The sequence below is a fragment of the Colletotrichum aenigma genome, assembly GCF_013390185.1.
Source record: "Colletotrichum aenigma strain Cg56 chromosome Unknown KSG_Cg56_contig10, whole genome shotgun sequence".
In the NCBI taxonomy this organism is placed as follows: domain Eukaryota; kingdom Fungi; phylum Ascomycota; class Sordariomycetes; order Glomerellales; family Glomerellaceae; genus Colletotrichum; species Colletotrichum aenigma.
In genome coordinates this window covers 1937730-1964270 of record NW_023500916.1, presented here as the reverse complement: position 1 = coordinate 1964270, position 26541 = coordinate 1937730, and the positions used below count along the sequence as shown (strand labels likewise).

The window sequence follows — 26541 nt, the reverse complement described above, 5'->3', positions numbered from 1 at the left end:
CTTGGCTCTTTTGTGGCAATGTCTCCACGGAGTAGCTGCAGATTTTGCTACGCGAACAGCATGAGTCGATACCGCTCTCCCAAGCGACCGGAACGGCCGCATCCCTGGCGTAAATCAGCTAAACGGGCAGGCAAGTCGGCATCAATCCACGAATGCCCTAGTTATCTGTTGCTACGCCCGAACCTCCACTATGTTGTGGACTTTTTGTCTCGATCAACAGCGGGAGCATAAGGGACACCCACCGCACCAACAGCCTTCTCGACCACGAAAGACGCCAAAAGTTGCTCACAGGTGCAGCTCAGACGTATGGAGCGCCAAGAATTGTGCAAGCGAGCAAGACGTATCACGCATCGCCTCTCATTTGGTGGCGTTGACGCCACAAGAAGACGTTGATGTTGGAATTAACGCTAACTCTCAGCTGGCGTGCCAAGTTAAGTTATCTGATCCGTCTCGCTTCCGATCACGCCGTTATCTGATCCATCAATTTGATTCGGCTTCCGGCCTCAATGACCCTAATTAGCCTCCCTCCCGGAGCATGGATAAAATCGGGACTAGCGGTGCTCTGTATGACAGGGTTGCGGTTCGTCGAGGTTACATTTGTCCAAGCGAAGGGCCAGACTGAGATTCAAAAAGTTCGTTGCGTTTGGCAGCTTGCTTGGCGCCTTCTTTTTTCAGCGAGAGACTCATTCTTCAGATGGGGAAATGCTTTCGTCTCATGTTGGAACTGGGGTGTTCAAGGAGAAATGACATCCACGCCAAGATGGCCTGATCGTGCATTTGCGCCCACACCATGGTGGATTTTGCGCCCTGCCAGTGTGTGCACTAGGCTTGCCAATACAATGATTTCCTTGCATCATTGTTGTTGGTCGGCAGCCACCGCATCAGGTTGGAACGGAGCGCACCTGCTCCAAACCAATCCGTTCTGTTGCCGTCAAGTTTCTCTGTGAGCTATGATTATGAAAGGACATGCAATATCTGTTGGTACCCTGTAGGGAGAATTGCCTTTTCTAGAACACCAAGAAAGAACATTAAGAAAAGAAGAGGAAGCTGGGTAATGAAAACGAAATGAAACACGTGTGTGAATTACACTGAGTCTTTGGGCGAATTTTAGAGTTGCATGTTCCCGCGACAATCCTCTAGGAACCTCCCATTGGCAGTGGTCTATCATAGTTGGGTCAGTCTTCGCCACACGGAGAGGCGCTACCATCGGGCATATTTGACTTGGAAACTCCGTTCTCATTCCGTGACGCTGATAAGTAAGCGAGGTGCTATCATTGGGTATATTTACGCAAGCATGGGAGGCAGCAGCCTCGTCCACCACCTGTGCTCATGGAGTGTATTCACTCAAAGAGAAGCTTCCACTTGAGATACCACTTCTCAGGCTTGACAGGAGTGTTGACTTCGGCCAAGATCTCGTCAATAACAGAGACCAAGTCAACTTCTGAGGGGGATAGAGCTAGCTTGTCGCAACGTCCGACAGTGAACTTGTGGCCCAAGTAAAGGCACGCAAAGATCAGGATCCCGACATAAGAGGTGATGAATGTGCTTATATCCCAGTAGTCCCTCACGAAAACCTTGTAACCATTCAAAAGCAGCAGAATGCTGAAACCGCACGCACTAACCCAAGAGGAGTAGGGCTGGAAACGGGACCGAAATGGCATGTTTGCAATCCCATGATGGTCAGCGGCCTTCCGGAATCGCATATATATGACGCAGCAGCAAATCCAACTTTGAAACGCGCCCGTGCTGATGAGATTGGCGAACCAGTTGAAGACTGCTGCTGCCGAACCGCCTCTGGAAATATTGAGGAACGCAAGAAGGCTGAAGAGGGAGCTGAAGCCGGTTGCATAATATGGGATACCCGACTTTGTACAACGTGCGAATATGGCTGGAGCGTTGCCAGCTTTCGCTAGAGAGTACAGAGCTCGACTTGCGAGGTACAAGTACGAGTTGCCGGCCGACCATGCGGAAAGGACGATCATTGCATTGACGACGGAATCGAGACCTCTAATACCAGCGTCACGGGCGCCAATAGCCCAAGGAGACGCCGCAGCGCCGGACCCAGCAGATAACAACTGTTTGTGAGTGCTGGGGACAAGAATTCCAATCGCAAATGCGCCCAATATGTAGAAGGTGATAAGTCTGTAGAAATAGCGAATGGTTGCCTTTGGAATGTTGGTTCTAGGACTTTCCATCTCTCCGCCGGTGATGACCATCAATTCTGGAGCGAAGCCAAAGGCGTAAACGGAAAAGGTGGTGCAACTGATGAAAGCGCAAAGATGTCCAACAGGTCCTTCAACGAGGTATGCGTTTATAGGCCCCGGGTTGCTCCAGTGCTTGAAGTAGAGGGGCTCTGCAGGTCCTTCACCAAAGAATAGCACCACGGTCACAACGAGAAGACCTAGAATTCCGATAACCTTGGTCGATGCAAACCAAAACTTCGTTTCTCCATAGATTCGTACAGGTAGACAGTTGCAAACAATAATTACACCGCCTACGAGCACAAGCCAAACTGCGGTATGGACCGGGGGGTTCCAGTATTCGATAATGAGAGCGGTGACGTTGATTTCAGCCGGGACGGTGATTGCGAAGATGTACCAATAAACCCATCCCAGTGTAAAGCCCAGGCTCTTGGAAACAAATCGGTTTCCATAGTATGCCACAGAGCAACCTGGGACAGGCAGATAGCTTGACATCTCGCCAGTTGCCGTTGCAACACCGTATAGAAGAATCGTGATCGTCGAATACGCGAGCAAGAGGAACAAGGGGCCGCCCATTTGGAGAACCTGCCCTGACCCTACAAAGAGACCAGTGCCGATGGTGCCTCCGAGGGCTATCATTTGGGCATGACGTGACTTGAGTCCGCGCTGCGTTTCCACAATACGACCTGGCTCTTCGTCTACTTCTCCATGAGCTACTGAGGTGACCCGGGTCACCTCGTTGTCCGCTGGAACGTCAATTTTGCCGACATCTCTCTTATCCGAGGACTCCGAAGGTAATGGCATTTTTTGATTTCTTCAACTGAAACAAGACAAGGAAGGTCTGGAGACACGAGGACAAGGACAATTAGATGTAGAAATTCTGGGCTGCAGCAATGCAGAAAAGTCTGAGCCTCTACATTTCGATGAGGGACCTATTAGGCAACCTTTTCTACTTGCGAAGCTCAATCGTCCATACAGACCTTTGACAAATGATTGGACAAGACGCGTCCGTGGATACCTTCTACGTCGGTGAGCTTAGGAGACCGAGCTGGAGAGAGGGGGATGGATATCAGATAACGGTGAGCCAGGGTGTTGGGCGGTGCTATGAGCTGATGATGATAATGCTCACTACTAGCTTCGATTATACACACGTAGTAGACTTCCCCATGGGGCGACATGGATAAGGATTGCCGGTGAGGACTGGGGTCAACGGGGGGTAATGGCCCTCCTGTAAGAGCTAGGGGTTACGAGTCAGGAGATAAGCATGGGTACCAGCACCGCTAACCAAGCTCTTTTGTCACTCACATAGCTTGAGCCCAGCACACAGCCAATACGATGACGGGCATTTGAATTTGTGTTAACAATGCTGGGGGCTAGTATCGTTCTGAACTGGAAGTCCGCCGATATTCCGAGATGCCGACGACGGTGGAAGCGCGCCTGTGGCCTCGCACCCCATGAGAACTAGCTGCCCTGCTCATGGAACATTGCTTCGAATCGCCGTAGAGTGTCTTAAGATAACACAACGCGCGGAAACATTGGTCAGATGCCCAGAAAAGTGTCCGTGACTGTCAAGTGTCGTGGGAGAACTTGGTTCTTTTTCAGACAACCGCATCCTTCGAGCTTACACCACCGAACAAAAAACAGCTGTGCCGTTCCATGAAAACCACTGCAAAGGCAATAGACACAGAATAAATTGTAACTACTAATTCATGATAGGCTTGTCTCGAAATGGTTGTTCACGAAAGAAAGAAGAAGTTCCATTGCTGTGTCAATTTCTGCTAAATACCAACCTGTATGATTCTGCCCACACAAGAAATTCGAAAAGGCCAAAATTATTTCTTGAAATCTCCCTTGGATAACTCCTCCTCCACGTCATAGTACACCTGGAACTCGCAGTAGCAAATCTCTGGGTCGCTCTCTACATCGAAGTTGAAGTCGGCTTCTTCATCCGTAATCAGAACCTTCGGTAGGCCATTTGCCGCTGCTGCTTCTGCTAAAAGTTGGACCTGGCAAGACCTCTCCATAGATGTAAATAGAAAAGCGGCTTCGTCAACCGTCTGCCCTACTGTCAGGATGCCATGATTTCTCAAAATGCACCCTTTTCCATTCGGCCCTAGAGCAGCCGCGATACGATCGCCCTCTTCGCTACCCAGCACAACCCCGCCGTAGCTGTTGTAAACGCTGTGTGCGTCCCGGCGGAACTTACAAGCGTCCTGGGTCAGCATTTCGAGTCGTCTGCCAAAAACGGACCAAGCTTTTCCATGGACACTGTGAGAGTGGCAGACAGCATGGGCGTCCGGCCGGGCCTTATGCACTGAGGCGTGAATGAGGAAGCCGGCTGTATTCGGCGGTGCTCGACTACCTCCAAGGACAGCCCCGTCGAGACCAACAAGGATCATATCGCTGACCTTTAGCAGACCGAAGTGGCGGCCCAACGGGTTGGTCCAAAAAGCGTTGGGAAATTCTGGATCACGAACGGAGATATGACCACTCATGCCCTCAATGTAGCCTTCTCGGTACCAGTGCCTGAAGGCAGCTGCCATATGCTCAAGCTGCCACTGCCGATGCGACTGGAAATTAGGGTGTCGTGGGATTCCAGCAAGAACCACGTCTCCGTGGGACATGGCTTGAAGAGGAGTTTTGTTCTTGAGTTCGTGCCCATGTTTGGTGTGCGACTGCTCTTTCGGCTTGGTGCTGGTGCTGGGGATATGCATCGGCGTAGAAGTAACGGTGGTTGAGCTCATTGTTGCGGAATGGCGAGAAAAAATGACTGAAGTTATTTTGGATCGGTTGAAAAGACGAAAAGTGTCTGTCAGTTCCAGGATGATTTAGCCACTTTGCTTAGACATTCCATACGTCACCTTGGTTCAGATTCCATTTAAATGATCTTTGATCTCCCAGAAGTGTAGGTGGCATAGCACGTCTCACGTCCAAAATCGCTCAAACAAGCAAGCTTCCCCGGGAAGGGACAGCGCTCGGATAGTTCGACCAGGTTTCCGTTCGTCTCTCTCCTATGCCACTTGCGTCACATACCATGTCATATCTTCCCACGGGCCCTCTGATTGGGAAGCTTTTCAAGCAGGACATCACGAGAAGAACGCTGAGATGATAGATTTAAGAATGTGGGTACACGTAAACAAATCAGAATCGTGCCCATTAATCCTTCGCGAAATTAGATCTCCACCAGACAGCTGAGCACGGGTCTGCTGTCCTCGATGGAAACAGTATAGCCATTGCATAGTACTAGGTATTTTCTGTCACTTCAATTAGGCAAACGTTGGAGTATCGGGGAATCGCTTTCATTCTAGGTAAACAGGCCAAATACGGGTGTACAATACCGCGCTGGTCACTTGAGCAGAGGAATTAACCCTGCATTGCTCTGACAAGGGAAAAAGATTCGACTAATTCCGCACAATATTGGCATTTTCACAAGCGACAAGATAAGGCATTCATTAGGATTTATGAACTTATCTACCTGAAAAAGCACGTATTTGACCAAGACACTGGAAAAGAAAGCGGATGTCTACATCAATGGTTTCTTCCCAGATTCACGAGGAATGACTCGAAACTGTTTGTAATCGACTGCTTGTAGATGATCATGAATTCTGTGAAAGACTAGCAAGCTTTACTATGTAGTGAATGGCAGCGATCAGAGCTTGTTTCCCATATTCACATGAACAGCCTTGATGTTCGTGTATGCTTCCAATCCGACCTCCCCCAATTCCCTGCCAATACCGCTCTGCTTGACACCTCCAAATGGTACCCTAGGGTCACAGTCCTGACTACTATTGATCCAAACCATACCAGCTTCGATTTCCTGGGCAACGCGGTGGGCTTGCTCGAGGTCGGTCGTAAATGCAGCAGCGCCGAGACCGTATGTAGTATCGTTGGCTAAAGCAATAGCCTCTTCTTCTGTTTTGAAACGAAGAACAACCACAACCGGCCCAAAGATTTCCTCCCGAAAGATGCGCATGGAAGGCTTCACATCGGTGAACACTGTGGGGGCAACCCAGAAGCCCTTTCCGCTATTATCGCCGGCGACGGTGGTGGGCTCCCCGCCAGTAGCAACAGTGGCACCCTCCTTCTTTCCGATGTCGATATATTGGAGAACGCGGTCGTATTGAGCTTTAGACACCAAGGGGCCCTGGCATGTCGATGTGTCCCACTGGTTGCCCAGCTTGCTCACGGTCTTTGTTGTGTCCAAGAAGCTCTTGATGAACTTGTCGTAAATTCCATCCTGGACAAGAATACGGGAGGTCGCAGTACAAATCTGTCCCTGGTTGGACATAATACCAAAATGAGACCATTTGACGGCTTGGTCCAACTCAGCATCTTCAAACACCAGAAGAGGTGACTTGCCTCCTGTCTCGAGGGTAACGTTCTTTAGCGTTTTTGCCGCATTGCCCATGATATCCACAGCAGTAGCCGTAGAGCCTGTAAATGCAACCTTATCAACGAGAGGGTGCTGAACAAGGGCTGTTCCAGTCTCTCTTCCACCGTTGACAACATTGAAGACACCTGGGGGGAAACCAGCTTCCTTAACAAGCTCAGCCAGAACCAAAGCACTCAGAGGAGTCTGGTCGGCAGGCTTAAGGACGATCGCATTGCCACAAGCCAGGGCCGGGCCCAACTTCCAGATGGCCATGCATAGTGGGTAGTTCCAGGGGATGATCTGGGCTACCACACCAATAGGCTGACGGATGGTGTACGCGAACTTTTCGTGGGTAGTGCTGATCGTTTGGCCGAACGACTTGTCTGCCCAGCCAGCGTAGTAGCGGACCACACCAACGGCTTCAACCAGGTCACCCTCGATCGCCTCCTTGTACGACTTTCCTGTCTGCGCATGAGTTGTACACTCGTCTTATCGAAAGGGAATGTGGCATACCGTTATCCCATGCATCAATAGTAGCGAAGAGCTCTCGCTTTTGCTCGATGAGGTCGGCAAGACGTGACATTTTTAGACCACGGTCGGATGCAGATAGCTTCTTCCAAGAATCATCTTTCATAACCGCCGAGGCCGCTCTGACAGCGCTGTCCACGCCAGTCGTGTCCGCGGCCTGAACCTTGGCAATTTCTTGCTCAGTCCTAATTGGATATCAGCAATGATGACTGGAATCTTCTCTCGACATGGTGGAGCTCACGCAGGGTCAATTGAGACAATGCTCTGGCTGCTAGAGGATGCGACAAATTCATTGTTGATGAATAGACCCGTGGGCTGAGTGTACTTCACCCCATTGGGGGCTTGCAAGTCGAGAGATAGGGTCGGAGACATGTTGGGCGATTGCGAAAGTAGTCTACGCAGCATATGGAATTAAAGAAAGAGGCACGAAAAGTTCTTTGCAAAAGACAGCTGGCAATGGCACGAATCTGAGCCTTGGGGGATAAACTCATTTGTATTGGCTTCGGAAGCTATCTTTGAAGCTTACATAGAAATGGACACTCAGGTAAACTCGATCAAGATCGTGAACGCTTTCTCATTCGAGAGCTCATGTGGTCAGCGAGCTGATCACTTTGAATCGCGCTCTTGATCGAAATGACGATTTATACCATCGTGGGTGCATCGGGTCTCAGTCGCGGGGTTACCCCGCGATTGTGCCCTTCTGTTTCTGGAACTGTTGTATCAACACCCCTGCATGGGAGGGGAACATGCCTCGATATGCAGCTTGATCTTCTCTAGCAAGCTGTTGCAATCGAGCCTAGTAGGCTATCAGACGTTATCAAACACTTTTGCCAGGTGGTGTGGGTTTCCGAAAACAATGCCGTGGAAACCTTCCCGATCTGTTGTTGGGGAGACGTTGCTCACCACTCCCCTGCCTCACTACTTTTGGCGCTGCGGGGTTCTCAGGATGCCACCGATTAATCTAGTCCGTGGAGACATGCCTATAACTGAGCAATCTGCTCTTGTGAACTCTGAACTTCGTCACGCCCGATTGACACCATTGTGCAATTTCATCTGCGCGCGGATACGTGGTAGCGCCTGATTCAGTTGAGCATAATTCCATTCGCCCTGCAAGGAGTTTGTTCCTAAGCCCACAAAGTTGGACCCCCTGAAGACTGTCAACAAATGCCTAAATCAGTCAGATACCGGGCCGAGCACACCCGGACATTCACTGGATGCCGATCTTGTCGGGCCCGTCATGCCAAATGTGACGAGGGCAAACCAGAATGCAATGCCTGCATACGTCTAGGGGTCACCTGCGGTGGCTATACTCCAAGCTTGTCCTGGATCGCAGACGGTGACGCCACCGGAAGGTTGGAGCCTCGGGACCCAGAAACATCTGATTACCGCTATCCGCTTTTTTCCGGTACGTCTGGCCAGGCCACTCTTCCTACCTATATGCCGCTGACTCTGATTCGCATTCTCTAGATGCGGAACGTCGTGCAATGTGTGCCAGGCTGTCCAGGAGTCTCGGCTCGAAATCCGCAGGAAGCATTCTGGCCGACTTAGACTCGGCCTCCAAAAGAAGTGACACCAACACCGATTTTAGTGTTGCTCAAGGCCCGTTCGGAGTATTTCGCATGGATGAGAGTGATATGACTTCAGTTGCCAGCCGTTCATCTTCATCTGGGTCAACACATCATACGGCCTCTGACACAGATGACAAGGGAACGGAGGAGTCCATCGGACTTCCTGGTGATCTCATCGAGTTTAACTGGTCACCACCCGACCAGAACATAGACTTCCAGTCTTTTCTTGACAATATGGACCTTTAAATGGGCCAGGACGATGTCCTTAGTTCTACCGAAGCCTTTACAGGCTCGATCTCTGACCTTTTGGCTGACATCCCAACCGATTTGGAGGCCATTTCGGATTTTTATCTTGCAGAGGAAGGGGCCGTCCCCGAAAAGGACATGTCCACACTTGGGAGCGACACTAGTGTGACCAATCAAGTTGCAGTCGAGGACACAGTCCCATCACCTCCTCTGTCAATCAATCTCGACGCAAGGTCAGATATGCCCGAACAAGCCCAGGCGCTATTGCGTTACTACAAAACTCATATAGAGTCCGCACCAACATGCATCCAATCCAGCAGGTGGAAATCACCGTGGAAGCTCCTCTTTCTTCCATGCGCATTCGAGACATTCGCAGAACCGTCTCTTCTCGGCGGCACATCGCATACTCGGTCAGCAATCCTCTGCGCACTTCTTTCTCATAGCGCCTTTCAACTTCACAAATCTGACTCAAAGTCGCAATCGGACTATTGGCATAATCTAGGAGTTAAGCATAGGGACAGAGCCCAGAAACATCTGAGAAGCGCCGTTGAGACTGAGGCAAGCGACTCAGAGCAGACCAAGTATAAAGAGTTGTTGATGGCCTTCATAGCAATGGCAATGATATCGGTAAGTAGATGTCAGTGGACTGACTAATTCGAGGTTTACGCTGACCAACTGGAAAGATCTACCAAGGAAATCGAACCGCAAGAATCTTTCTGCTTGATGCAGAGCGGCTGATCAGGGTCCGAGGCTTGGCAGAGGAGAACCCCGAACTCATTCGCGTACTTCATCACGTGTACACGTACCTTCGCGTCATTGCGGAGGGCATATATGCTCTAGATGATGGCTCAGTTGATTCAGAACAAGCTGAGGCTTTTCCCCAGGTTCCTGAATCTGGTTCTTTTCGGATCAGCGAGGATCTGCTAAACATTGGACTCGACCCTGGTGTTGAGAAGAACTCGAAAGTTGGATATGGTGACATCCATCTCCAAGTACAAGGGCGCTGGAAGGAGACTCTGCATTCTCGAATCCATGGCATTACGGAGTCACTCATGACATTATTATCGTGAAAGATATCTCTTGCAAACGAAAAGAACCGTCTGGAGACTCGTGCTAGGTGCGACCCGAAGCTAGCGGCTGACTTGAAACACCACATCAAGACTTTGGAGGACAGAATCTGGACTTGGTCTTCGTCCTCCGAAGTATCGATGATTCTAACCGGCGATGTGTCATTCTGTACCAAAGGTCCCAACCTTGTTTGTCATCCTCGGAACCAGGCGATGATTTCGGCGATTCATCGAGCATTGATCATCTACTTCTACCGTCAGGTACACGATGTCAGTGCTATGATACTTCAGGACGTTGTGCGGCAGGCTCTGGAACAACTAGAATCATGAATTAGTGAAATGATCAACAGCGATGACTTTGCTTTGAGTCTTGCGTGGGCGGCATTCATCTGCGCTCGCGAGGCAATCTCGCCGGACCTTCAGGATAGAGCTAGACACATCATTTCCATCACAGACAGCCGAGGTGTTTACTTTACGTCGAGACCAGCCATGGAGGTCATCTCATCGCTGTGGGCGAAGCGGCAAGCTATTGGAGGCATTGGCCTCGGAGGTAGTGTACAAGCCTCCGATATTTCATGTTCTGTATAAATAATAATTGGATGTATGATGTGTTTTCTTTCAGAACTTTATCTTATGAACGTTCTATGGTAGCTATAAGCTTGGAAAAGCTTGAAATCGATCGTTAAAAACATCATTGATCGAAAACATTGACGGGAAAGAACAAGCTGGATGCCGAGTTCACGGGAAGTATTCCCTGGTTTGATCACGTGGTAGGTTATTGTATGAAGGAAAGGTAATGAGAATCTGTGTGTTCTGCCTACAACTGATAGTTTCTAATACGCATTATTCGACACTATTGCAGAAGATTCTAATTACAAAGGAACGCCAGCCTTCTTGAGCAGAGCAGCTAGCTCTGCCTTGTGGTTGTCTTCCAGGAGAGCAAACGGCTTCCTGACTCCACCCGTCTTCCAACCGCGCACTTCCATGCCCGTCTTAACAGCCGATGAGTAATGATGTGACTCAAGGAATTTGGTAATGGGCCAAATCTTAGCCCAAACCTCTCGACCCTTTTGAATATCATTTTCAACTGCAAGAGCATTCCAAAGCTCGACAGAGAGCTCGGGAATGATGTTGGTCGCACCCCACACAGATCCGGTAGCTCCGGCCGCCAATCCGTAGAATGTCAGGGTGTCCCAGCCGTTAAAAGTCGTAATGCGATCTCCGGTAGTGAGAAGAAGCTCGGTGAGGGCCGGAGCATTGCCGGAGGTGTCCTTCATGTACTTAACACCAACCTCTGAGAGGCCGGCAACTTCCTCCACCGAAAGGTTGACACCACTGGCAGATGGGATATTGTAGTACACAATAGGGAGACCACTAGCGCTATGGATTTCCTGAAGCAGACTGCGAAGCTGCTGGAGGTTGGGAGGGTCGTAGAAAGGGGGCACAACCATGACGGCCTTAGCGCCAACCTTTGCAGCATGAACTGCATGGTCGATTGCGCCGGTAGTGGTCAAGTCGCCAGCTCCAGCAATAACAGGAACGCGACCAGCAGCCGCTTTGACACAGACCTCGATGACGGTCTTACGTTCCTGAACCGTAAGGGCGGTAAAATCTCCGGTACTACCCCCCGGGACAAGGCCGTGAACGCCGGCTTCGATTTGTCGGTTCACATGCTCTGCAAGGGCGGTCTCGTTGACGGACCCATCAGGCTTGAAAGGTGTAATGAGGGCAACGAGAATACCCGTGATATCGTTGTGCTTAGGGGCGAGCATGGCGAATGTTGGGTTCCACGATATAGAGATGAGGGATGTTATGATGGCAATGGACTTGAAGTTTCGAACTGTGTGAGGATGAGGAGGTTGCTGCTTGATTGAACAAAGTGATAAACCTTAGAATGACTGGCTATTATATATGCTGTCGTCTATTCAAAAACAACATCAAATGTTCTCAGAGATCGTGAAGGGAAAAGTTCAAACGGGTTCTCTGGTGGAGCGCGATGAAAGCGGATAGAGTCCTCGATGAAATCTACTGGATTCCAAGCACCTCCTCAATGGGAAGGGCAATGCCCAGACTGAGCACTTTCGGCTCCTTTCCTGCGATAAACATTCAAAACATGGCCAGAACGGTAGTCTCATCTGGCAATGCACAACGAAACTCTTTGGGTGCCCGAAAAGGCAAGCCTCCACGTCCGGGGTGTGGACCCGTTTCCCCGCAAAAGCCAGGACATTCACTTCGATATCCCGATGCGCCCGCTTCTTGGGGTGTCGAGACAGAAAGCGCAGTTGCGTCGTTATTTGACGCATGCGTTTCTCAAAACAACAGAATATCTCATCAAGTACTGAATTGGATATGAAAGACTGTGGGCCATTTCGTTACACCTTTTGTTGTTTTGGATGCTGCCTGTCAGCACTGGCTGGGCGGACAGATAGAGGATCTGGGCCTTGTCACACACACCGCGCAATGCCAGGTGTATTACGCAGGATCAGAGGAACACTGAGATTTGAATCCATACCACGATGAAAAGTGTTAGGTTATTCCGCGGCTAAGCCATCAAAGCAAGTGTACAATGAATGATGAAATGATGCTTTAGAATGAAACTGTCACGGGCTAGAGCCCGGCCGAGATCTCCGGCTTTGCCGGGGCAGTTACCGAGATCCGGCTCCGCCGGATCCACTATTCTACCGTGGCACACCGCCTAGCCCGACCACGTATCTCCGTAGCTAGGCGCCCACTCTTGTAAAGTCCTTCTCCTCTTCAGCTTAGAATAGTCAATCAACGGCACCTCTACGTTGAACAAGCCTAGGGGCCAGCCCCTTACAGAAACTAATGGAATGAACTACACATTGCCGCAAAATCAGATATTTACAGCTTTGCCAATATCCCGTCCGCCTTCTTGTACACAAAGTGATCTTGAGTGATGTCCTTGACGCTTTTGCAACTGCGGAAACGGTCAGCATCTGTCTTCAGCTTTCCTCATACACGCTTCGACTCACCCGGCCAGCAACATAGCCACCTTGAACTCGTACATGAGAATTTTCAGCGCTAGCTCGACTCCCTCTTGGCCGTCGTACTGGAGAATGAGCTGTTAGGAACGTTTTCGTACTGCTGCGTGTAAGGAATTTGATGGATAGCGAACCGCAAGGCCCCATATGGGGATCCTGCCCACGAAACAGTGCGAGGCACCCAGAGCGAGAGCCTTGAAGATGTCGGTGCCTCGGCGAATACCCCCATCCACAGTGATTGGAATCTTTCCTCGCGCCACAGGGGCACACTGTCTTAAAATGTCAATCGAGGCCGGAACTCCATCCAGCTGTCGACCACTATGGTTAGATATTACCACGCCATCTAATCCATGCTTAATGGCAACTCGGACGTCATCAGGCCCGTATATTCCTTTGACCCATATTTGCAGCTTCGTGTGCTGGCGCAGCCAAGGGATCAAACTGTCCCAGTTAACCGATGGGCCATAGTCATGCTTGCTAGGCTCCGCCGGCACCTCGTCGCTTTTTCCAATCTGATCTCTGGAGGCACGGAGCTCGCTTTTCCCATCAGAGAGTAGGTTTGGCCAGGACATCCCGTCCGGGAGACTGAAGTTGTTTCGATACTCGTTCAAACGTCGGCCTAAGCAGGGAGTATCGGCGGAAAGTAAAATTGCCTTGTATCCAGCAGCTGGTGGTCACAGTATTAGCTTGTGCGAGTGTCGAACAGAGAAAGACTTTAGAAAGGCACCTTCTGCCCGTTGGAGGATTTGGAGGGTAATCGACCGATCCTTCAAAATGCACAGTTGCATTACGTAGGGATTCCCAGCACCTTGAGAAATAACATCCTCCAGTGATGCGGTTGCATACGATGATAGACCCATACAGATTCCCATCTTTGCTGCAGCTCTCGAAGTTGCAATCTCGCCGTCTGGATGAGCTAGACCATGCATGGCTGCAGGGCTGAAGCCCAAGGGCAACGCTGTTTTGAAACCGAAAATCTCACCGGATATATTGACATTATCGACGTTGACAAGGACACGAGGTTGAATCTTGTAGTAGTCATAAGCTTCCTCATTCTCCTTCACACTAGGGATGTTAATATTCATTAGCCAGAAAGCTTCATGTGGAAGGCGTACGTGAGTAGATCCATAGCGCCCTCGTTGAAGTAATCTCAAAACTAATGTTAGCAGATGACTGCATAAGCCACACGACAGGATATACGTACCTCGATACATCTTTGGGAGTCTTCGGCTTCCGTGGTCCTTCAGATCTTGAATGCTGTGGATCAAGGTGTCCCAAGAAACTCCTCTATTCGCCATATCGCGCTGAGAGATGTTGCGTTTCGCCAGGTAGAACTACGACAGGCAATATTGATAACATTAAGATTCAATCGACGGCTTCAAATGGTAAATTTGAGTTGGAGACCGAGGGTTCAAGTAGTACGTAACTGCGAGCATTCCCCAATCCAACTCAGCCAATGACCGTGCCTACTTTGATCAGCAAAGGCTCCAACACATCAAATTGAAAGACACATGCATGGCCCCGAGCTTCAGACAAGCCCCAGGAAGAGTAGTGCCCATTGGAACAGAAGCCCTGCAATGAAAAGTGCTCCTCAATGAATTACTTCGAAAGAAAGCGGAGCTGGCTGGATTAGGGTCGGCTGTTCTGGTCTTAGTGACGGAGTTGCCTCTCGAAGGCTGTCGATACCTGACAAAACAAGATGTTCTCGGCAGAAATCATCAAGCCTCCGGCATCAGATGATGCCGATACAGTCCTATCATCTCTCTCGGTCACTCGCATCTCCCGAAAAGAACCCTGGCGGTATCTGCGCCAAATCATGCATTGCCACGTAGATACTAACGAGGTTGACCGGGGCCGCTCAAAACGTATTCTGAAATATGCACAAAGCTGAACGTCGGTCCTTCCTACAACTACAATCTCGGGATGATGAATGCAATGAAACCTGGGGGCGGGGACAAGAACTGGCGAAGTTTGCGCACTTAACGGCTACCCCGAAAAGTAGCTAGATAAGCCCGATGCAGGCGGACGCATGAAGACGTGGAATGTTCCCGCTGCCTGGCGGATTTTACGGGAGATAAACCCCCTAGTCCTAGATAAGCCGTGACGTTCAAAACAGGTAGGTTATTGAGAGCTATCTTGCGGGGTAAATGCAAGCATCCATGTTCCCCGATACCCATGCTGAACGCGAGTCTCAGAGCTCAGAAGCCTGCCGTTTTCAATGGGTATGGACGGATGATAATTGTTTGTGTCAGGTTACATCAGATGTTGGCCACTAGCGAAGGTGATGTTTACTGTGAGGTGTCGCAGGAGCTTGACGGCTTTGTATCTAGGCGATCACTGCGATTGACGGCAAGACTCATCCAAAGGAAAAAGGGATGCAGGAGAAATACAAAGTAGCTTGTTTGAAAATCAATTGAAAGTTATGATAACTGCCCATGGTCCGTCATCCTGGCCTCTAAGAGACGTACTTTAGCAGACGAGTTTCAGTCCAGCGTCCGCCAAAGACCGGCTGAAAATGATCGAACAGGGCACTTGTGTCCTCGTCCCTAACGCCCTTAATGTCGTCGTAGAAGAAAAGCCTCGAGAGTAAGTCTCTACTATCACGTGCCAGAGTTTGTGCCTCTTCAGGAGGCTTTCAACCGTTTCGTGCAGTCAGTATTATGGAAAGATGGAATTTTGACCGCGCGACGGCGGCGTCCTTCCACAGTACACTGCCTATTTGCATCCTGGAATGAATTAAAAACATGATCGGAGCCATTGGGTCGATATAATTACTCAGCTTGGTCTCACCGTTGCATATGGGGGTAACTCGCACAAACAGCGTACGGGCTTTGAAGAGTGAAATAGCTGTCTTTGCCGTGGACTCTTACTCTATCAGCTAGGATTCTTTCGTGCAAGTCCAAAGCTCTTGAACGATCACCCCCCTGTATCATAACGCACGCAAGATCGAATTGAAATCGAAGAAGGAGGTGTTCGTCACCAACATTCTTGATCAAATCAACAGCCTTGCGTCCGAGCTGCTCAGCACTTGCAAAGTCATGTTGATACATGCTGCAATAAGCTAGACGGGGGCCTCTGGCCAGCTACTGTGATTTTTACCTGGAACCTGTACTGCAACGGCCTCCGACTTCCCCCTTCAGCCAACGGCCTACTGGTCACGTGATCTCCCGCAAATCGCCATCTCTTCGGCCCCATTTCCCCCACGCGCGCCATCCATCAGACAATCTCATCACTTTCTTGCTTCAAGTAGTGGTATTGACATAGGATTGAGGATGAGGGATGGGCTCGAGGCTTGGCGAGCAGCGGCGTCTTGAGTACGTGGCCAAGACAAGCTTTTCCGTGGCTGAAGACCTTGTGAAGCCATCACTGCGTGAGTCACGCGGGCGAGGCTGTCGACCTTGCTGGCAACGAAGCCATCGTCAACGAGGCTGACAGCCACAATGGTATGTACGTCTGGCCCAGATGCTTTCGCTTGTACGTGGGCGAGTCGAGGTCGGCGCGGGCAGTTATTCCGGACCCTTAGGTACGTATACTGCGAAGCTACTGGACTGGGCACTGACCGAGGTGCTTTTACTGCTTTTTCCCCTACTGTGAAAACCCCTACTGGGTGGGCTCGAAACTTCCTCAACATAAGCTAGACGGTATGTAAGCTTCGCAAAAGCAAATGGGTCCTTTTCCTCGGAAATGATCTTGAGTAGCGCTTTACGACACTCTTTGTATATCGGCTTGGCTTTCCTGAAGTCATTGCATTGCGGCATCGAGTTGGCGTAGTCGGCATTGGCGTTGATGAGCCTACTTTGTCGCCGTCCGTGATCTCACCCGTTCGTTCCCTCTGTGCAGTGCGTGTTTTGTGGAATTCGAAATTCTTCTGTGCGCGATCGCTGATTTATCTACTGCGCGATATCCCCAGGTACTGCAATAGAAGATTCATGGTGACGTGTATCTCGGCCTTGAGGCCCTCGTGGCTAGTTTCAAACTGATCCAAGATTCTCTCCGCCGTTATCAAGAGTCGCATCGCGTCGCTTCGCAGGTAGCGTTGCCACACAATACACCTCCATCCTTGAACAACTCTGCAAGTTCGAGAAAAGGAGCTACTGTGACAACATTACTCTGGTCTGAGTGTATTCGTTGCAGAGTGGCGACATGAGGCAGGTATTGTTGAAATTGATTCCATTTCTGAGGGTCTGGGGTTTCCAATGATGGACGCGGAAGCCGACGACGAACAAGTTCAACAACCAAATTGAACAGTTCTATTGCTTGATGAGACTTCTGATGTAGTTCCCGTAGAATACGAGCTTGAACTGATCTATGCACGATATAGGTCTGCTTGCCGTTGTGATTTTGCTCCGTGATGAAGTGCTCAGCAACAAGTCCCTGAGTATGGCCACGACCCTATTCAACTATTAGCTTGATTGAGTAATCAATACATTGATTGATAATACACACCTCCAGGTTTGTAGATAGCTGGGTCCCTGTTGACTCTTTTCGAGTGTTAGCAGCTCCTTCTGAACACCATCGCTGTCGAGGAACGAGATAATACGAAGGACTTTGCTAGTATCGCTGCTCAAATCGTTGACTGATACCTTAATGATAGACTCTAATTTGTCCTTTGAAGTCTTTCTGTTTTCTGCCCTGGCATGTGGATTGTTGTCCACCCACCAGGCATCCCAGTAGCTGGAAAACTCGGATGGCTGACAATTCATGGCCCTCATGTAGCACGTGATCAGGACAATAATAAACGGGAGACCAGCAAATGACGCCAGGTCTCCAGCTGCTTTGAATTCAGGATCCTTCATGGAACGCGTTGCCGTTTGAAGTTCTTGTGGAAGACCGTGAAGTAATAGGCCCCTTCCCTCGCTATCTGTAAGCTCCTTAAGGTTCTGGCGGTAATGGTCAATAGGACGAGCAGGCGCCGTGAGGCCTTGGTGTCTGGTTGTGATTAGGATGCTTCCCATCGTTACAGAAGTCTTCATTGGTACGAAAGAGTCGATATGATACCACCTATCCACGTTGTCGAGAATCATCAGCCACCGGGCTTTGGTTGACTCCAGAAACTCCCGTCCTAACTTCGTGAGGGTCTCTTGATTCGTTCCAGAGGCTGCCGACGCGAGGCTCATGGCAATCTGATTGAACGTCTCGGAGGCACCAATTGGTGTCTCAGCTTGAACCCAAAAGATGTACTCGAATGACTGCTCGTATTGGTACGTGAATTCGACTGTGAAAGCTGTCTTTCCCATCCCACCTTCCGCGCTGAGAACATACACGCAACCCGGCTCGGAGAGGATCTAATACAGGTTCGCAAGCTCCTTCTCGCGACCTTTGAAGCCGTCATCCTTGGGGAATATTCTCGTTTCAATGACAGGAAATCTCAAAGTTGAGTCAGTGCCTGAGCGTCCTCTTCGGTTACGTGAGCCGGAATCAAAGATGTGATGGTGATTGAGCGTGACATTGGACCTCGTCAGCTTCTGCACACGCCAATTGCGTGCTGATTCACCCGGTCCAGAAGCTCTGACTGAGCCGTGCTCTGACGGCTCATCGTCAGACGCATCACGAAGATCATCCTGATCAGTGATTTCCGGTGGCTACGGAGTTTGACCAAGATTGGCAATTTGTTCATTGGCAAAAGCCTGCAAGAAGCGCACTTTATACCCACGCTCAAACATGTTGTCGCTAGCGCTTTGCGACATTGTTTCGTCGTTTTCATCATCTTCGGTCGATTCATCGCCATAAACTGATCTCAAAGCTAGTTGCTCAAGGTGTTCGGCAATGTGTTCCTTGATCTGAGTCGAGTCTAGTGGTGATAAAAACGACTCTTGGGTGACACCCACACACCCAACCAGCCTGCGCTACAAAATTTCATGAACATCACCAAGCAAGAAATCTGATAGGGCTATGACTCAAGGTCCAGGAATTTGATATGCGGTTACTTGCCCACCCCTTGAGACATGCTACTGGCGCTGGTTTGGCGCACGTAGCTGAGGTGATTCGGTTGGAAACAACCACTGATCTCAGCTGTTACCGCAGTTGAATCTGTGTTCAAGCTTCATCAATCGGGACTCGAAAGGACACCAAGTATACACAAGTGAGACCTTTCCGTTCTTGCAACATCGAGGAATCTGATTGTAAGTGTCAGAAAGAGGGCTCTATGAACTTCCTTTAGCTTCAGTGAACATTAAGCCCCATTCCCGCCATGGACCTCAGCTTCGTCTAAGAAAAAATCCCCCTCTTGGCGATGCAAAGCCTTCTCACTGCGGATGACCTTGAACTCCAGGGGTAAACGACCAACGAAGCCAACCTCGGTGCCAACTACCTTATTTTAGCTCGAGGACTGCGGGATTGCAAGAGGGTTGAACTTACGAAACAAGATGGACATGAGTTCGACCAGCACTGGAATCCATGGCGTGAGAGCCAGTGCTTGTCCTAAGCTCCAAGCATCCTCTGACTTCCATGACGCGCCGCTGAAGAACACGACGAGAATGATCCAAGCGCCCCACATACAAATGAAGTTGAAGGACGCGTACATAATCATAGCCCCCTTAGCAACTTTTTTGAGCCATTTTGCCTGCCAAATCTTACGATTATTACATCTGTAGAAGCATAGGACGACGCCAAGGCACAGCCCAAAGAGCGGGGGCATCCAAACCATGGCTGCCATGGTGAACATGGCCGCTGATACAACAGCCTGTGATGGATGGTTTTGGGCGCAAAGACCGATGACGTTGGAGTTGTGGTAATAGTCGACTTGGGCGTTATTTGTGCACAGCACCCAAGCTGCGGTGTGGATGATGAACAACCCGACGAGGACGGCCCCCTTGAGCCAACTCCGGCGAACAGAGTTGAGGATGAGCGGAAGCATCGTTGCCAAAGGATAGAAAGAAAAGGCCGACACGATGAGCTGCAAAGAGGAGTTATAGCGATAGGGAATTGGAGAGACTTGGCTATAGATTACAGTAGCCTGGATTCCGAGGGAGAGGAATGCGGCGGCGGTAAAGAGGTCGTATGTTGTACCTCTCAAAGCCTCATTAGCGCGACTGACGACGCTAGACTTGACAGCTTCAGATGATTCCTGGGCTGCGTTGGGCGAGCTGGCGCTCTGTTTCCTGTTGTTGAAATACCGCAGTAGGGCAAATGTGCAGTAGATGGTCAACAATACTGTTTCGAGACAGTAGGAGGCGAGAAGCTGCTACTGTTTAGCATGATCAACATACGAGGCAAATGTGAAGTGGTCACCCCAAATCCAGCGAGGCCGCCGTCAATCTCGGAGCCAATGGCCTGGCACAACTCCAGCCGACATGACGAGATATCTGCCACCTGACGGGCCAGAGTGGTCCTGTTCGAGCGAACCCACTCATGCCAATCGATGATTTGCGCATTGGTTGGCTGCGTTGAATTGACCTCGGGAACAACAGCACGCCAGAAGCTCGCGACAGTGGGAAACGGCGGCTCGTTGTCGTCTGTCGTGACCCAAGCAGCGTAGGCGCCGAACGCGGTGCAGTTTCGTGTAACGTCAAGCTCAGCCCATGCTGAACCTCCCCAAGGAACGCTGCCCATTGCTGTCACGGGTGGGCGGGGTGAGTGCGATGCTGTTTGTCGATTCTGTGTGTAAACCGAGGCTGTAAGAGTCCTGAACCACCATTCGTTGTGATGTTCAGAATCGCAATGTTGACGGCATGGCGGTGGAAAAGTGCATTCACTGAGAAAACATCAAACGCTGGTGCCTTGGTGTGGCCAAGCCCCTGAGAGAATTCAGATCATTTTACGTGCCGCGCCAGGATCACAATCCCTCCGACGGTGTGAGATAGCGCCCGGAATGGTGTCGCCTGCAGTGCCGAAATGGTAGTGTCTCTCAGACCGTGTTTTGATAGGCTCATGACACCAGGGACCCTGCCTTCAATTGACTCTATTCCCGATAAGCTTAGCCTTTGATCGCGTCTGAGGCGCCACACGAGAATCCGATCGCCAATATGGGACTTTAAGAGCATCAAACAGATTATCAGCAACGTTTCTGATGACGATGGAAACCTACACTGCTGCTATACTGCTTGTGAGCAGCCACATTAGATGTAATACATAGACCACAAGTGGGTGTTGGTAAGTAAAAGGTTTCGATCACTAAAAGCGTCCATCAATCTTCTTGTCACCCCAGAGGGAATCCCTGCATAGGATATGCACGGGCTAGGTGTCCTGTGGCTTGAGCGTTTTTGTCTAGGATGTATATCTCTGTTGGTTCCTTAAACTGGCCTTTCTCACGAAACATGAAATCGACGTCTAGTCACTAGTTGCCTCGAGTCTATGGTACTGAATTGGTCGTTTTCATATCAAGTATTGACGTCTAATTTTCATCCATGCTTAGCTCATATGCGATTCTGTTCAGCCCCATAGCCCCTGCTCGTGCGCTCCATAGTGAATGCCACAGGTGATCGAGCCTCCTGACAACCGGTTGGCCTAGCTAACTCCACAACAAACAATTTTCAGTGCGCGAATCTGAAATCGAGTCTTTGCTGGCCCTCGTCTGTTGTGTTGAGGGTGTAGTCCTCTTGTTGCGCCTTCGTCAAAGCATTCCATGCACGGTCGCGAACCTTGTTCCGCCAGATGTAAAATGCCTTGACGAGGTAGAACAGCACAATGTTGAAGCAGCAGATTCCGAGAAGAATCTTGTTTCCGCGGCGATACAAGGGCTGATCGTCATCTCGGTAGATGTTGGATGCAGCAATGTTGCCCGCCTGCACAAACATGTTGTACAGCGCCGCGCTGACAGCTCTTGTTCGCACCGCATTGCTGTTCTTCGCGTTCCATCCAACCAAAATGGCGTGGCAGTAAGGGTAACTCAGCAGACCAGTCAACAGGGCATATCTGATCCAGGTGCTCGAGCTTGCAGGTAGAGCCACGAGCGCCACAAGCCATGGGAAGATCCAAATATTAGAGATTGACGAGACAATGGCTCGCTCCTTGAACTTTCCAGAGACCCATGAGATAATGAGTAGGTTGACAGCGAACAGGAATTGCGAGGGAATGGCGAGAAGATTTGCTTGGAAAACAGAGAATCCCAGCTTGCGAAGGATGTAGGAGAGGTAGTTGTTCGGCGGGGAAGGCGGGATGTATGTGGTCAAGCCGATTAGGTATAGAGGCCATTGTTCCCAGTCCTTGACGACCTTGAACAGCTGAGAGGGGCCGACTGCTTCTCGGTTGTGCATGTCACCCTTGCTCGGGTCGTCCCGCAGCAGACGGTTGACCATGATGTACTCTTCGTGGTCTGAAAACCATCCATTCTTACCCCGGAACCAGTTTTTAGTTTGGCAGGGGCCAGGGGGCATGAGACCCCACGAGAAGATGCCGATGATGAGGGTCACAATTCCCTCCAAGAGAAACCTTTAGCATCATTAGTTGGAGTATTAACATCATGCATGACGGGTTTACATACAGCCATCTCCAACCAGACCATCGTGCGATTCCTCGCATCTGGAGAACACCGGCGGCGAGCAAGGATCCCACGATGTTGACGGTGCTGAGGGCAGTCCAGAACCAGGCGAGTCTGAGCGGGAGTTCGTTCGACTTGTAGTAGTAGGTGAGCCACAGGACAATGTCACTAAGATGAGTTAGCAACGTCCAACAATCCTCGATATCGAACGGCCACTCACGGGATGAAACCGCCCATCAATAGGCCAAGAAGGGCTTTGATGGCATAGAAGCCAGCGCGACTCGACAAGAAAGCCTGGCAGCCAGCCGTGATAGACCAACCCACCATAATGGTTGGGATCCACCTGTCGGCACCGAGCTTCTTGCTGATGAGCCCACTGGGCAACTCCGCGGAGAGGAACGTCAGAAGGAAGATCTACCCCCGAGTGTGAGTCTAATTGTGTTCCAGAATTTTTTGGGTGCACTAACCGTCTGGCCATAGTTGTAATCGTTCGTGTTCATGCCGAGTTCCGGAAGCTTTTGAACAGGTCAGTTGGCATTCGTATTCAATTGTCTCCCCATGGGCGTACGTACCATGTTGTCGGAAATCGCTCGGTTAATATTACGACGATGGAGATCAAGAGCGCAAAACATGACCCAAGCCCAAACCATGATGCGCTTGTCGATCTATACACATTCAAGTAAGCATCAATTTGAACACATTTTGTCCCGTAGTCAACAGGTCAGTCAATCTTACCTTTCTGACCAGCTTCTTCTCTTCCTCTGCCGACCATTGGTAGCTCGGATCGAAACGGTGTCGGTTCTCGTACTGCGCCTTCTCGTACACCTTGCGCCAGTATTCGGCGATACTGGGGTCGGAGAAAACATGCTCATCCGTTGAGCCGTACGCATTGTCGGACACTTCCCTCAGCGATGACACTGATGCGTCCGTGGCCTGCGACTGGGAGGTGCTAACGTCTTTGGTCTCCTCAGGATGGTCCTTGAAGGGCCCTCCAGTGTTGGTTGAAGCCATGGCTGAATGACCGGCAACTTTGAACAACGGGAATTGTCACAGTTTTTTCAGTCCTTGCAGATGTTATTAGAGCCTCGACAGGTGCATCACAACCTCGGATTCCCGACAATTTGGTATGGTTCCGCGGAGATGCAACAACCTTTATAGATGCCCTCCATGAACCCGGCAATCTGGGCATTGGTCTCTACGCGTAATTCATCTCAACTCTCCGGCTTGACGTCGGATGGCAGGGGTGCAGAGAAGAAAATACTGGCCGCAGTGTCGCGATGATCCAGGGCGATCGCACCATAAGCGATTCGACCTGTGCAGCGAATAAGCCGTCTTATCTATGGTGCAATTGCTTCACGGAATTGCGCTGTGCATCAATGGTCAACGACTCGTAACGGGCCCGTGGGGGGTCGAGTAGGATCCGGAGTGGTTCCAGCTTTCGGGAATGATCAGTGACAGGTAATGGAGCAGCCGAAGACTAACAAACAAGCTTACGAAGGGCTCAGTTAAGCGGGAGGGATCCCGTCTGGAACCATGGGGGGCTCATTCGTGGGACGGCGCATATGCAGACTGGGGAAATTCTGCTAGTGCTGTCTTGGTGAGATGGCGAATGAATTGCCTCCTGTGGATAGTTCGTCAAAAGACGGGGATAATCCAGACCCAACCTCTTGGCTCTTCGCATTTGATTTGGGTTGCATGCAAGCCGGCACGTTTTGTTAACGAAAAAGGGATGGGAACGGCATTGCGTGATCTTAGCCATGGGATTACGACAGAGAAATATGCGCGATGTCGAAGAACCGACCAATCAGATAACAGCCAAATGGACAGCCCACCCTGGCGCAGCGCGGACGTCTCGAAGTCCAGCCAACGCTGCTACAATTTCAGGCTTATCTTAGCCTTTAGTCTTTGTCTTCTGCCCCTGTCATCGAGGGTTCCATGCATGTCTGGATCTTAGCAGTGGCTTGCGCAGGGAGACAAAGTTCGAAAATAGCTTCAGTTCGGCAAGTCGTGTAGGGTAAGCTATTCCGATGTTGGAAACACTCGTTCCCGGGGGAATGGGTATGCAACATGGCCTGTGCCACTGACAGACGACCCGACTGCATGGGAAAGGGTCTTCGAGTTACCCCTTTCACCGTGACTCTCTCAACTTGAGATCGTTGAGCCCGTTGTGGCAAAATAGGAGCGAAAAGAACTCCTCAGGTGAACTCAAGACGATCACAAGTCGGGGGTCAGATTATTAGAAATCGTAAAATTGGCATTCATCATGATTCAAGTCTTTCCATAATAATTGTTGCAGTATTTTACTGCGGACACACCACCATTCTTGGTTCAGATGGTCCCTTGATGACCTCGCCGGTCTTCTTATTTACGCAGCCTCACTCATACTCAAAACCTAACCCTTGAATGGGGTCTCGTATGGCCTCTCGGCCTGAGGAGTGATTCTGGCAAGGTGCCTTCGGGAGCCATTGTTCCAGTCAACGAGCGCAGAGTGCTGAGTGACTCTGTTGTCCCAAACGACAACGGTGCCTTCCTCCCACTTCACACGGGCGTGGAAGTCTGCGCCCCAAGCAATGTGCTCGTACAAAAACTTAAGAAGAGCGTCGGACTCTTCCTTCTTCAAACCGACGATCTCACGGGTGACTATTTTTGAATCAGCATATGCATTTTGGCGTCTTCAGTATCGACTTACACTGAGGGTTAATGTAGAGCGCCTTCTCGCCAGTAGCCGGGTGTGTGCGGACAAGAGGGTGGGTGTTGGCGACAGGATCGCGGCGCTTGATGCTGCCCTTCTTCACAGAGGCAGCCACCTGCTCGATACCGGAGTGCACCGCCTGCAGGCCGTGGAGTCTCTCTTGGAACAGCGGGCTCAGACGCCTGTAGGCCTCAACGGCGTCGCAGAAGAGAGTGTCGCCTCCAGTCTCGGGCTTGTCGAGGATGTACAGGAAGGTGGTACCGGGAGGCTGGGCCTCATAAGAGACATCGGAGTGCCAGGCAATGGAGCTGGTTCTGGTGGCGAAGAACTGTTCAGCTGAGCGGTCACCTGCCGCACGGTGGACTAGGTGAATCTCGGGAAAGCCCTCAGGAGATCCAGAGGTAGGGTGGATGTGATGGCGACCGAAGTAACCGCCAAACTCGAGGGCCTTGTCGATGGGAAGGTCGGCAAAGTCCTGCCCGCGGAAAGCAACGACCTTGCGCTCGGCAACGTAGCGAGCCAGCTCGTCCTTTCCGGCGTCGCTGAGCTTGCTCAGCTGGATGCCCCTGACCTCAGAACCGATGGTGGGCGTCAGGTCAGTGACCTGAGCCTCACTCTTGGGGAGAAGGTTGGGGAAACTGGGGTCTGCGTTCTTTCCGTGTTCTACGTGCTGGAATGGTTGCAGAGGGGGGTATTTCTGCTCGGGGTTCCACGTGGGGAGGTAGTGAGGATACTACATTTTACAGATCAGTCGCTGGATGCTCAAATGGGATTCTCAGAAGAACGAACCTTGGCGCCCTCATGGCCATCTCCTCCCTTGGACTCGGTCTCCTTGTCGTAAACAACAGGAGACAGCTCCTTGTAGTCGCCGGAGCCGTCAGCGTACAAGCGGAGGTTGTTTACCGGCAGGTTAGCCGGGTCCGTCACGGTGGACGTCGATGTTGCTGAAGGTGCCATTTTGTCTGATTATGCGTATGATTGCACTTGTTCTCAAGGCTGTTCTATCTGCGAGAAACGCAGCTTGGTGGAAAGTGTCCGATTGCTCTTATATAGATTACCCCTCCAAAAGGCATGACTGTCGGAGCTTATCCGATCATCGATGAGGGGCACTCAACCAGAAGAATTGCATGCTGGCAGGGATTGGATTGCGTTGGCTGCCCGACCGTCCAAAGAAAACAATATTCAGCCGACGCGGCCCCGATCTATGGCTACAAAACTACAGTCCATTGGCTTCTTGGGGTACATGAGACGAAAGATGGAGGTATCGGGTCCTGTGGATGGAGGGGAAATGACGCCATTCATATCGAAGTCAGCAACTTGAATGGTGGCATGAAGCGGCCTCAAGGACGGTGCTGATTAGAAATGGTAGCTGCGCGATGTTGCTATCTTGGGGGCCAAGCACGCAATTCTTGGATACGACTTGGTTGGAGATGGGACCCCGCAATCT

General features: G+C 50.6%; 8 protein-coding genes across 8 annotated transcripts; all 8 read right to left on the bottom strand.

Moving 5' to 3' along the window:
* Positions 1–1340: 1340 nt before the first annotated feature.
* Positions 1341–3005, bottom strand: prnB-2 (Proline-specific permease; the record flags this gene model as incomplete). The annotated part of the gene is made up of 1 exon (XM_037329653.1): positions 1341–3005. The coding sequence occupies one exon, from the start codon at positions 3003–3005 to the stop codon at positions 1341–1343; it is 1665 nt and encodes a 554-aa protein (XP_037171852.1).
* Positions 3006–4033: 1028 nt separating this feature from the next.
* On the bottom strand, positions 4034–4945 carry CGCA056_v014410 (Meiotically up-regulated gene 14 protein; the record flags this gene model as incomplete). Its single annotated transcript, XM_037329652.1, has 1 exon — positions 4034–4945. The coding sequence occupies one exon, from the start codon at positions 4943–4945 to the stop codon at positions 4034–4036; it is 912 nt and encodes a 303-aa protein (XP_037171910.1).
* Positions 4946–5850: 905 nt separating this feature from the next.
* CGCA056_v014409 (putative aldehyde dehydrogenase-like protein) lies at positions 5851–7473 on the bottom strand (the record flags this gene model as incomplete). The annotated part of the gene is made up of 3 exons (XM_037329651.1): positions 5851–7034; positions 7087–7286; positions 7343–7473. 3 exons carry the CDS (start codon positions 7471–7473, stop codon positions 5851–5853), a joined length of 1515 nt encoding a protein of 504 aa, XP_037171430.1.
* Positions 7474–10854: 3381 nt separating this feature from the next.
* dapA-1 (4-hydroxy-tetrahydrodipicolinate synthase) lies at positions 10855–11754 on the bottom strand (the record flags this gene model as incomplete). Its single annotated transcript, XM_037329650.1, has 1 exon — positions 10855–11754. The coding sequence occupies one exon, from the start codon at positions 11752–11754 to the stop codon at positions 10855–10857; it is 900 nt and encodes a 299-aa protein (XP_037172453.1).
* Positions 11755–12844: 1090 nt separating this feature from the next.
* On the bottom strand, positions 12845–14282 carry FUB8-5 (Oxidase FUB9; the record flags this gene model as incomplete). Its single annotated transcript, XM_037329649.1, has 7 exons — positions 12845–12920; positions 12976–13052; positions 13119–13253; positions 13320–13651; positions 13847–14049; positions 14100–14133; positions 14189–14282. 7 exons carry the CDS (start codon positions 14280–14282, stop codon positions 12845–12847), a joined length of 951 nt encoding a protein of 316 aa, XP_037172028.1.
* A 2952-nt stretch (positions 14283–17234) lies between these two features.
* On the bottom strand, positions 17235–20535 carry CGCA056_v014406 (uncharacterized protein; the record flags this gene model as incomplete). Its single annotated transcript, XM_037329648.1, has 5 exons — positions 17235–17376; positions 17431–18199; positions 19234–19290; positions 19342–20164; positions 20215–20535. 5 exons carry the CDS (start codon positions 20533–20535, stop codon positions 17235–17237), a joined length of 2112 nt encoding a protein of 703 aa, XP_037172027.1.
* A 920-nt stretch (positions 20536–21455) lies between these two features.
* Positions 21456–23413, bottom strand: CGCA056_v014405 (putative transporter; the record flags this gene model as incomplete). Its single annotated transcript, XM_037329647.1, has 6 exons — positions 21456–22353; positions 22406–22570; positions 22623–22816; positions 22870–22917; positions 22975–23067; positions 23138–23413. The coding sequence occupies 6 exons, from the start codon at positions 23411–23413 to the stop codon at positions 21456–21458; spliced, it is 1674 nt and encodes a 557-aa protein (XP_037172123.1).
* Positions 23414–24794: 1381 nt separating this feature from the next.
* On the bottom strand, positions 24795–26051 carry JLP1-1 (Alpha-ketoglutarate-dependent sulfonate dioxygenase; the record flags this gene model as incomplete). Its single annotated transcript, XM_037329646.1, has 3 exons — positions 24795–25042; positions 25092–25827; positions 25884–26051. The coding sequence occupies 3 exons, from the start codon at positions 26049–26051 to the stop codon at positions 24795–24797; spliced, it is 1152 nt and encodes a 383-aa protein (XP_037172029.1).
* Between the last annotated feature and the right edge of the window lie 490 nt (positions 26052–26541).